We start from the raw sequence: 12,372 nt of genomic DNA on the forward strand, positions 1-12,372 counted from the left end.
ACATTGAAATACTGATGTGACTGTTTTAACAAATAAATAATGAGGTGACCTAAAAAGATAATATGTGAATGTTATTTATAAAAAATAGTTTTACAAGACTAATTGCTTACTCAATAACTTAAAACACAAGATGATGATTTACAAATGTATTCTTGTTAGATTTTTTACATAACTATACACAAGATGTTTGATTATGAAAATTACTATTTACAAATGATTATTATGACAATTCTTTTTACTACAAAAAATGACACAAACAACATGGAACTGTAACAATCTATTTACAATGACAAATTAGGATTTAGTGGCCCAGGCTTTAACCAGCGGCCCATTTTGGTAGTTGACCAAAATGCAGGCAACAGCAAAAAGCTGATTGATGCTACCAGTGAGCGAAAGGGGGAATAACTGTACTGAACAGTTTGTGTTCCTTCACCCTCCGAATGATTCGCTCGACGTGAACTCTGAGCCTTGCAATGGACTGCGTTTTTCTGACTTCTGGTCCAGACAACTGTGTTTTCTTTTTAAGAAAGGCAGGTATATGGACTCTGCAAGGTACAATATCTTCAACCAGAAAACCTTTGTCAACCATGATGGCCATTGATGGGTTCAGCAGTGAGATCAGACCAGACTGCTTCAGAATCTCCCTGTCACTGATGCTGCCTTCATACAGAGGAGACACAAACATCACTGGTCCGTGAGGGGCTATTCCGATCAGTCCCTTGAATGTGCTGTGGGACTTGTAGCTGGAGAAGACTTCGCTCTGCAGGAGCAGAGAGTCAGGAGTTTGACAGCGGAGTTCAGTGCAGTCCAGGATGACGTAGGTGTCTGGATATTGGTGAAAAACCTCTGGCATCTTCTCTCTGATGGTCTTCTCATCCAGCCAAATGCCCACAGCTCCGAGCACATTGTAAAGGAAGTTAGCCCAGGTGTTGATAATTCTGCTCACAGTAGACTGGTGGATTCCGAATCTATGGGCCAAATCCTTCTGCAGCAGCCCCAAAGACAAGTAGGTCATGAAAAGGAAAAACTAATCGATGGGCTGAAGTGACTGCAAAAACAGTAAAGATTGATATATTTACACATAACTGTGTAACAAGATACATTCATTCAAGTTATATATTAGAGCTTCATAGTTCAATAAATATTACTTAAAAAACTAAAAACAAAATCAACTCACTGTTGGATTCACAGCTTGGCGGACATCATCAGCTTTGGTTACTGCTCGAGCTCTTGTCACACGCACAATGTCATGTACCGCTGACTCTATCTGGCTCCAAAAGGACATCAGGTGGGCACAACTTGCAAACCTGTGTATGAGACATATTAGGTTAGTGGTTTATCCTGCTGCTCCAAGAACAGCGTGAAATTGTATTTTTCTTCTACAACTGTATGTTCACAGTTTGGCCTGTGAGTTTCACTCCTCCATCTCCCTCCGGAGCTTTGAGAGCTCGGACCGGAGTTCTTCTGTCTCACCCAGGGCTAGATCCACTGCTGCTGGCTCAGTGGTGTAGCAGTAATCGTGATCATGGCAGTCAACCTCCATCACTGGCTCCTCATCATCAGGGAGATCAGGGGTGTTTGGTCGCTCGGTCCGGTCCCAAACACTAGGACGAGTGGCAGGCAGAGAGTAGCTGTTCCACTCAAACAGGACCGGAACAGCCCCCTTCTTCAGAAGTCTGCGTCCGCCTGATGTAGTGTGCTCGATCAGATCAGCAGGTGAAAAATGACGACTGCAGACTCTTGTATGAGCTGTGATCTTGAAGCAGTCTCGTCGTATATTAATTACCCACTTCTTCTGTAACTCACCATCTTTTGGAAAGGTGTGAAAACTTAAAAAAGAGTTATACCTTGACGATGCTGTGCATTGTGGTACACAGCAGTGGTAGCTAGCTGTGCTGTCCTCTCTCTTTTGGAAGGAAAACTTAGTCCTCTTGGATGTCATCTTGTACACACACACGCGCGAGTATATAATTAAAAGTTAAACACAATGGAAAAAAAAGATAACTGAAGTAGATATAACAATTGCCAAACGCAAAGGAAGAACACAGGCTAGCTTCAGCAGGACCGGAAAAAGGTGTGCATTCTGAAATTCTTCCCGGAAATACGTCACGCGGCTCCGTGCATAGAGCCCATTAGATCCAATGCTATGTTTGTATCAGACCAAGACTCATTAAAGGTGACGCTTTTTCAAGACTCATTTCGTCGCTGTCGGGCGGAATCCTCGTATCTCCAAAACCAATATTTTTCAGGAAATAAAAAAACTGCATATTTATTGAGTTATTAAACATTGTATCGTTAAAGTTGGTATTATACCTTATATTGCTATCATATACTGTTGTGTACCAACATTAACACAACATTTCCCCATAATCATGTTTAAATGGAGATACGAGATTTATGACTTGAAAGCAGGGAGATACACGGTTACGCTGTCATTGATTAGAATGGAACGGACACAGACGTCGCTGCTGTCAGCTGTGTTTATCTAAGTCTGCGGTCGCGTTGAGCCTTTTGACAAGAGATAAGGCTTTAAGAGCTATTCAAAGCTAATGATTGTGGTTACATACATATTCCTAAACTCTATTTTAAACGTTTAAGAGCTATGAGTAATGCAATACCAAAATAAAACGTTAAACAGGCTGTCTAATAGGCGGAAATTAATCTGCACGCAAAGTCGGCGGTCGCGTTGAGCCTTTTGATGAGAAAAGGCTTCAGTAGTTACAAAAATTAATAACTGTGGTAACATCTTCATAACTCTATTTTAAAGGTTTAAGAGCTATAAGTAATGAAATACAAAAAACGATGAGGTGACTAGGCTGTCTAATAGACAGAAATGATCCTAATCTGCATGCAAACTTACCTTCATGGCTCACAGTCTTCATTCTGCACGTAAGCATTACAGCTATCGATTTTTAACAAAACAGGCCTACTCAAATGTATCTAAACTAACTATTTTCACTCGTTTTTGTTTAAAAAACAGACAAGAGTTATCCAAAGATAGGCTTACTTGGCGCCATTAGACAGCCCTTTTTCTCCCATAAATAAAAACTTGCCAAGAGAGGCATAGTCTAGAAGTAGGCCAAACAGCTGAACAGTAAAATAATAATAAAAATAAAAGCTAAGTCAATATAATAATAATAAAAACAATAATTTAATGGTGGTATCCAAACCATTCAATTTAATTCAAGTCCCTGCTGAAAAAAACAGCATATGCTGGTTAGGTATGTTTTGGTGCTGGGATGCTGGTTTTAGCTGGTTTATGCTGGTCCTTTGCTGGTTTATGCTGGTCCTTTGCTGGTTAATGCTGGTCATGTTGCTGGTCAAGGACTGTGCTCTGTGTGTGTTGTTACATTGCCTGTGTTAAGGGATAGTTCACTTCAAAATGAAAATTCTGTCATATATTCACCCTCAAGTTGTTTTCAAGAGTTTCTTTCTTCTGCTGAACACAAAGGAAGATATTTAGAATAATGTCAGTAACCAAACAGTTAACTGGACCCATTGACTTACATAGTAGGAAAAAAAAATACTATGAAAGTCAGTGGGTCCAGTTAACTGTTTGGTTACTGATATTCTTCAAAATATCAGCAGAAGAAAGAAAATCACCAAGTTTCTTATCAATTTTCAAGTTTCTAAGCTAGTGAAGCAAATTGTTGTAAAAGCTGTGAAAATCCTTTGGGATGACTTCCTTCAGGTCTTGGAGGTGTGACCACATCAATTAAACCATGCACATACATCCTCTTCTCCTCCCAGGTCATATGTTGCCAAAACTCATTGAAAATGTTATTCCTCTCAGGCTTGCCGATTGCACTGCAGTGATGTTTAGCTGACTTGGCACATGCTGCTGACGAACATCTAGGCCCAATTGCCCGTGGCTCCCTCATTATTTCCTTCTGCTTCTGTTTTCCAACGTATGACTTCCCAACCATTCTTCTTTTCTTGTTGATCACTTTCTTCCAGGTTTTTTCAGCTCTCAGTCTTTTCCTTGGAGGTGCGCCTTCCTCTGCATTAGAGTCCTCTTCCCTTCCACCATGGAAAACTTCAAAATACACACACAAACCAAACGTGCATGAATGAGTTACATCTTTATACATTGTCAACAGTGTTAACTCTTTAATGAGAAATTGTAGAAAAGCATCTAACCTACCCGTGTCAAACTGCACCTGCTCTGGAGCCAGCAGCAAGGCCTCCTCTCCCTCCAGACCACCAGATAAATCTTTTCAAACACATGGTACAATTAGTGTGAATATTTTTTAAAACAAATATCTATTGTTGTGAAATCCATCTGCATAAAACTCATAAATTCTGGCATGTGAAATCATGATTATCTCTCAGAAATTCACTCTACCAGCATGCACCACTGTATCCTCCATCACTTTATCCTCCACCACTGTATCCTCAAATGTTGCTTCCTCGCTCTCTACACTCTCTCCATCAGAGCTCTCACTCTCAATTAGAGCCCTTGCCTGATCGTATGGCACATTGACCATCTGACATAGTTCCTTTAAGGACACAGACATGGTTGCTGCAAAAAAAATGAATAAAGGTCAAATGATCATTTCCCTAAGTTATACGGCATGTTTACGTATGACAACGAGGCAAGAAGCCAGCTAGCTTGCTTAAAGTCATGTCACCTTTATTTATATAACGTTAGCGCTTTTACAATGCAGATTTTGATGAACATGACGACAAAGGCAGCTAGGTTACTTGTTTAACATGACGGCGTGCCTTAACATTGTAAGCTACAATCCTGACATAGTAAGTAACATTAAATTATGTCGTTCCTCAGACGAGCGGCATAACGAGCGGGGGTCGCGATTTATTTTTCTTTAAAGCCCCACGAAAATCAGGTTAGCTATCTTACCAAACATGACGACAAAACCAATGCATAGTGACTAAGTAAGTCAACGGCAGGCATTTTGTGTGCATTAAATTCATCATTCTCATCAGAAACAAAACCATGGAAGATTTCAATCAACAAGATAGCTTCCGTCCAATCCGAGACCTAGCTGAAAGAAAAATCTAGCATCCTCAGAAACGATGCATTACATCTTAGCACTACCATTGCTTCAAGATCGAGATAAAACTGTTATATATAATATAATTTACTTCAAACATTTACCTCAGAGGATGTTGCTCGACGAGGATTTCTGGAGACGTTCAATCTTGAGGGCTGAGGAGACAAAATGCCGCGAAGTTTCTGCAACCCACGAAGTGAAGTAGAGGTGGAGTTACGAGGATTCTCAGACAGTTGAAGTGTCCAATGGAGTTAAGAGATTTGCTCTCAAGCTATTTTCAACACCTTAGATTGGTTAATAATTTGTAAAAATAACAGACCCACGTGGGGACAGACCAATAGCATCGATTTGTGAAAAAATATGAAATTTACTAAATTTGGACATACGAGGTTTCCGCCCGACAGCGACGATATAGTATAATGTCTTTATTTCGGGATTATCAAAGTAAATTATAACTCAAACTTGAGATTTTACTGGGGCACAGCAGATTTTCACTGGGGCACGTGCCCCAGTAAAAAGGGTCTAGCAACGCACGCACCTGCCCTGAAGCGGCTTCATAACTGCATCCATGTCTGCGCGTCTCATTTGATGTGGTAATTTCACAGAAGTTGAAGACTCGTTCTCGCCCCTACATTGCAATTCAACTAGATATACGTCATCCGCGCTAAAATATCAAAGTGAAAGTCATCATATCTTGCGTAGTTTAGACCCAGCTCCCAACCCAACTTTGAGAATAGATTAACGGCGATATTTTTTTTATCGCGCGATATGAGTCTCACGTTAACGCAGCACGTTAACGCCGATAACGGCCCACCACTAATATATATATATATATATATTAGGGCCGGGACTTTAACGCGTTAATTTAGATTAATTAATTACACAAAAATAACGCGTTAAACATTTTTAACGCATTTTAATCGCACTTAGTTTTGCACCGCGGAACGTTTCTCACTGGATGAGATTCGGCGGACCGATTATACTGGAGCACCAACTAGCGTTCAGACAAGCTGCGTCCGTCCTAAATAGTATTGTATGTCCCAAATCGTAGTATGTTTAAAAAAGTATTCCAAAGATTCCCGGATGGTCTACTACTTAACGATCAATGCACACTCTAACGGCTAATATTGCCCACAACACACTGCGCCGTGAACGAGGATTCGATTAGAACTACAAACACGCATAAAAAGTGTTAAAAAACTACAAACATGGAGGATATGTGCGACCAACGGACAGGTAGAGAAAGGGGTTTGAGTGATAAATAATCAGTGTGTAACCTGATAAAAAATATTTTTTAAAAGTTATCCGTGTTATATTCCATGTGCAGCAACATTTATAATGATAGGTTTGGTCATTAACGTTTAAATGCATAATTGACCTTATGCACTGAGCGTTCTTTAGAACTTCCGCATAAAGATAAGCCAGCTCGTAAACTTCCGCTGAAGCTCATATTCTATGTGCTATATATTAGGTGGACACTATTGAGACTCATTTACTGCCTCGTTCTTATCAGAAACTGAGAAAATTTATAATTGCAACATTATAAACTATGTTAGCGGCATGAACATTCAGATTCATATTATTTAACAACATATAATTTAAATGCGGAGCCTGGCAATCCCCTACTCTCTGTATCTGCATAGTTGTACATTTAAATGCTGACAGCTAAACACTATGATAACCTGTTTAAGCTAACGTTAACTAGCTAGCGATATTTCTCTTCAAGGACATCTTAATCATATTCTAGATAATCACTAACTTGCCTTCATAGTCATGAACACATTTTTAAAATCTTGCAATATTTTAAAGCCTTTTTTATTTTCTAACTCTACAGCTGTGAAATAAAATGTACTTCAGGGACTCACTTTTGAAAAAAAATGGCTTTTCAAGGAAAACAGCGTCTATTTATGGAATTACCCATATAACCAATAGATGGCAGCAGAGGATTATTTATTGTGAAGCTGACTTTTAAAATCCCTATATATTTTTCAAGACGTCTTGCTTTTTGATTTATTATAAAATTACTAGTATAATAAATTGTAGTATTATTGATGGTATAATAATTAAATAATGCACTCAATATGAATCAATATGAATTTGAAATATTTTATAAAATTTAATAACTACATCTTTTAAGTTTTATCTTGAACTGTAAAAGCTATTTAATAGCCTATATTTAACCAACACAAACTTGCTACTGCTGTAGTTCTGTTACTGTGAAATTAGTCTGAATCATTTAAGTTCTTTTTTGACATCAGTTTGTAATTTGTTTGGTCCGGTTATTACTGTCAATCATAGCAATGACTCGCGCATATTTAGCCGATTTACTCGCGTATTTTTTTAAACTGGCATTTTCCATTCTTGAAACGGTGTACATGGACGTTTGGTCCTCTTAGACAAACAACACTTTTCTTCGATTGTGAATGTATTATGTAAAGAAAACGAACAAAGTGCGCTCATATTACACCACAGTACAGTTGACCGGAAATGACTTAGCTGGCTTGAGTAAACAAGGAAGTAATTTGTGCATATGGTCAATTAAGCAAACACAAGAGCAGAGTTCTCGGCATGAAAGACTCTTTAAAGAACGTGCCTCTTAATTTCTCTCTAATACGGTAGGAAATTAAATTAAACGAAATGTAGATAATGTTAACTGTGATGATTGACAGGGCAGTTTAAACAGTGACAGAATTTAGGTAACTAAGCAACAGAGTGTCCGTTAAAGAAGCAGTTACTGTATGACGAAGTAGTATGTCCCAAAGCCTGCCTACTATTCTGCTACATACTCAAGTATGTACTTTTCTTCACAAAAAGAGTACATACTTATAGGCTATAGTATAAGTAGACGAATTGGGATGCAGCAAAACAAACCACAGTGAACATGGACAAAAAAGCTGATGGGACCGCTTTGGTTGGCCCTGTGGATGGGAAATTTTGTTATAAAAAACGAATGGATGGAAGCGTCGATAAGAGCATGGTTGTGTGCAAGCTATGCAACAAGGAATTCGCATATCACTGTAGCACATCGAGCCTATTGCTACACTTAATGGCAATATTGCTCTGGTCTGTTGGACTTGGTTGAACAAAAATAAACAATATTTTGTTGCTTAAGCTTATGTATTCAGTCATTATTCAATGGTATAATAAAAATCCATATAAAAAAACTTACTTCTCACTGTTCTCAGGTCAAATATTTATATGCGATTAAAATGCGATTAATTTCGATTAATTAATTACAAAGCCTCTAATTAATTAGATAAATTTTTTTAATCGAGTCCCGGCCCTAATATATATATATCGTCGCTGTCGGGCGGAATCCTCGTATCTCCAAAACCAATATTTTTCAGGAAATAAAAAAAAATGCATATTTTTTGAGTTATTAAACATTGTGTCGTTAAAGTTGGTATTATACCTTATATTGCTATCATATACTGTTGTGTACCAACATTAACACAACATTTCCCCATAATCATGTTTAAATGGAGATACGAGATTTATGACTTGAAAGCAGGGAGATTAGAATGGAACGGACACAGACGTCGCTGCTGTCAGCTGTGTTTATCAAAGTCTGCGGTCGCGTGTCGGCACCCTAGATTACCCTTGGTGAGCGTAGTGGTTTAGTGCAGCGAGTGCACAGGCCCAAGAAGGTGTAGTAAAGGTTTCCGTGGAGAGGAGCCTTTGCGGGTGATCTTTGTTTTTGGGGTTCCTGCTTACAACTGAGCTGTATTGGAGTGTCAAGAGTAAAACTGGCCACCAGCCAATGGGCAGTGGAACGAAGCGCGCCTCACCACGTTCTGTACTTGCGGCCTTTGCGCTTTCTGCGTCGCAGCTCCAGATTTCTTTAGCCCGCATGGAAAGACAGCACTCTCTCGTACATGACGGGATACAAACAAAGATGGCTTCAGCTCCTTTTGCCCTATCAGTGACTTGTGCATTTCAAGCATTCTTTTCAGATGGCTAAAAGCTGGAGTCGGGCACTTGCGTTGGTGGTATAGTGGTGAGCATAGCTGCCTTCCAAGCAGTTGACCCGGGTTCGATTCCCGGCCAACGCATTTGTTTTGGCTCTGGCTGACGTTGAAGCAGAACTCCTTCTGTGACCTCTGTCAGCACCAAAATCTTTTGGATGAGTCATTCAGCAGCAGCAAAGAACTGGGTCTCCCCGTCGGGGAATCGAACCTCGGTCTTCCGCGTGACAGGCGGAGATACTGTCCACTATACTAACGAGGAGCCGTACCCGGTGTTCTTGGCCCCCAGCCGGCTTGACTTCACCGACATCAGCATAAGGAGCCACTACTCCATGAAAAAACAAATCAACCTGCCTTGATCTTATTGAGTCTCCCAATATCTTGAATGCTACACATTACAGGGGGTCCTCATTTGGACCACTTTACTATTATTACTATTTTTTTTTTACTTTTCATAATGGGAACATGGAAAAAAAAGGATGGGAAATCATGTGGCAGTAACATCGCATTTACGTGGAACATATCGCCCACTGCTAGAATTCTACCACTGAACCACCAATGCTCGGAAAGGAGGGAGAACGTTTGGAATTAACACCGCATTTACGAGTATATTGCCCACTGCTAAACTTCGTCAACCTATAGATAAAGTGAACAAGTTTTTTAGGCATTTGACGAATATAGACGGACTAATGAGTTTCTGAAAAGATGCCGCAGGGAACGGGGGTTGGTCGGTGTGCAAAGGTTGGAGCTCCTTCAAGTAAATCAGGCTTCATTTTAAAGAACCTTACACACATGCAAGCACACACACACAACTTAATTAAAAGAACTCCGTTCCTGCATTGGCCGGGAATCGGACCCGGGTCTCCCGCGCGGCAGCCGTGAATAGTTTAGCTAAACGGCCCTAAACCGTTTCCCATTCATTCTCAATGGTAGTGCTAAACCACTACGGATGCAATATTCTTTTGTCCACTGACGCTCTAGTGGCGCTCTTCCGTGTTTCGTCTCCCCGGGAAGTTTGAAGTCGCCATTTTCATACCAACTCGGAGCGTGAAATACACTCAGTGAAGATCTGCCTCGTTCATTTTATTCAGCACATCTATCAAAGGTAAGCTACTTTATTTATATTTATTACCTTATAGCTTACGTTTTTGGTGCCGTTAATAATGATATCCAATTAGTTGTTGAGCGAAAACGCCTGCTTCGCTCCATTGGTCGTCACTAAACTTTACGCTGTCTGCTTTTGAGTGTGGTAAAGTTGGTTTTATGTTGGACATTCGTTAGACATTCGATCTTTACATCAGCATTAATTTATATGTAACCGCATAATATTCATGGATCATGCTGTATCTCGTTCAGATCACATTTAAAAGCATAATATAACAAATATTCATAATATTATTCGATGATGTAATTCTTTTAAGCGTCTGAAGTGGAAAAAGTCCTCAGAACGATCCCCACTTGCGCATGTCAAGTTAGGGAGTGTCTCAAAAGTACAAAATCCACAATAATCTTGGTTAATAATATTGCGTTATTCCATAAAAATACTTAAACTGTGATCATTTTATGTATGTAGTTTCTGTTAACAAATATACTAATTATAGATTAAGATTATTTAAACTCTTAAATGGTTAATATATCTGTTTTAAATAAGTAACCTGAATGTCAGAAAGAAAATACATTTATTTAACTTTCTGGTTGTTTTATAGAAAGAGCTCAAAACACCTGCAGTGTATTTATATATACATGAAAATACAAAATTACTGTAGTATATAACATTTTCTGTAGTCTGGTGTCTTTTAGTTAATGTGTTTTTTTTTTTTTTTTTTTCAAATAAGCCATCTTTACAAATACTACAAAAGACGATTGCTAATTAACGTTTACAGTGGTGTAAGTGATAACACGAGTAACTTTTTAACGCGAGAGACCCGAGTTCGCGTCCGCCTTTTTGGTGAAATTGTTTTCGAAATCGTCTCCTTTTTTCTTTTCATATCACATCGGAAAGGCATATGTTTTCAATAAAAATTATTGAGTTGAAATAAAGTATTGGGTAGGGTTAGGTGTATCTGAGTTGAAGGTATGCTGAAGATGAGTGTGTGTGTGTGTGTGTGTGTGTGTGTGTGTGTGTGTGTGTGTGTGTGTGTACCTGGTATTCATCACGTTGTGGGGACCAAATGTCCCCACAAGGATAGGAATACCAGTGGATTTTGACCTTGTGGGGACATTTCTCAGGTCCCCATGAGGAAACAGGCTTATAAATCATGCACAATGAGTTTTTTTGAGTAAGTAAAAGTGTGCACAATCTCCTGTGAGGGCTAGGTTTAGGTGTAGGGTAGGTGTAGGGCCATAGAAAGTACGGTTTGTACAGTATAAAAACCATTACGCCTATGGAATGTCCCCATAAAACATGTAAACCCAACATGTGTGTGTGTGTGTGTGTGTGTGTGTGTGTGTGTATAATATATATACACTGCTCAAAAAATAAAGGGAACACTAAAATAACACATCCTAGATCTGAATGAATGAAATATTCTTATTAAATACTTTGTTCTTTACATAGTTGAATGTGCTGACAACAAAATCACACAAAAATTATCAATGAAAATCAAATTTATTAACCCATGGAGGTCTGGATGTGGAGTAACACTCAAAACTGAAGTGGAAAAACACACTACTGCTTGATCCAACTTTGATGTAATGTTCTTAAAACAAGTCCAAATGAGGCTCAGTAGTGTGTTTGGCCTCCACGAGCCTGTATGACCTCTCTACAACGCCTGGGCATGCTCCTGATGAGGTGGCAGATGGTCTCCTGAGGGATCTCCTCCCAGACCTGGACTGAAGCATCCACCAACTCCTAGACAGTCTATGGTGCAACGTGGCATTGGTGGATGGAGCAATGAAATGAAGAGAAATGAGGTGCAAGATGTGCTCAATTGGATTCAGGTCTGGGGAACAGTCCATAGCATCAATGACTTCGTCTTGCAGGAACTGCTGACACACTCCAGCCACATGAGGTCTAGCATTGTCTTGCATTAGGAGGAACCCAGGGCCAACCGCACTGGCATATGGTCTCACAAGGGGTCTGAGGATCTCCTCTCGGTACCTAATGGCAGTCAGGCCACCTCTGGCGAGCACATGAGGGCTGTGCGGCCCTCCAAAGAAATGCCACCCCACACCATTACTGACCAACTGCCAAACTTGTCATGCTGCGGGATGTTGCAGGCAGCAGAACATTCTCCACGGCGACTCCAGACTCTGCCACGTCTGTCATGTGATCAGTGTGAACCTACTTTCATCTGTGAAGAGCACAGGGCGCCAGTGGCGAATTTGCCAATCTTGGTGTTCTGCGTCCTGCACCACAAGTTATCTAGCCATCAATAGCTAGTAACAAATAT

General features: G+C 39.8%; 1 protein-coding gene and 1 non-coding gene across 2 annotated transcripts in view; one reads left to right on the forward strand and one right to left on the reverse strand.

Moving 5' to 3' along the window:
• The first annotated feature begins 8,995 nt into the window (after positions 1-8,995).
• trnag-ucc (transfer RNA glycine (anticodon UCC)) lies at positions 8,996-9,067 on the forward strand. Its single transcript has one exon. It is a non-coding gene; the product is annotated as a tRNA-Gly (tRNA).
• Positions 9,068-11,680: 2,613 nt separating this feature from the next.
• Positions 11,681-12,372, reverse strand: part of LOC141322883 (uncharacterized) — a 22,227-nt gene continuing 21,535 nt past the window's right edge. The window contains exon 6 of the mRNA XM_073833447.1: positions 11,681-12,129. Coding sequence (XP_073689548.1) covers positions 11,681-12,129 — 449 coding nt within the window. The remainder of the gene's footprint in view (positions 12,130-12,372) is intronic.

This window comes from Garra rufa, chromosome 1 (assembly GCF_049309525.1).
Source record: "Garra rufa chromosome 1, GarRuf1.0, whole genome shotgun sequence".
Classification (NCBI taxonomy): domain Eukaryota; kingdom Metazoa; phylum Chordata; class Actinopteri; order Cypriniformes; family Cyprinidae; genus Garra; species Garra rufa.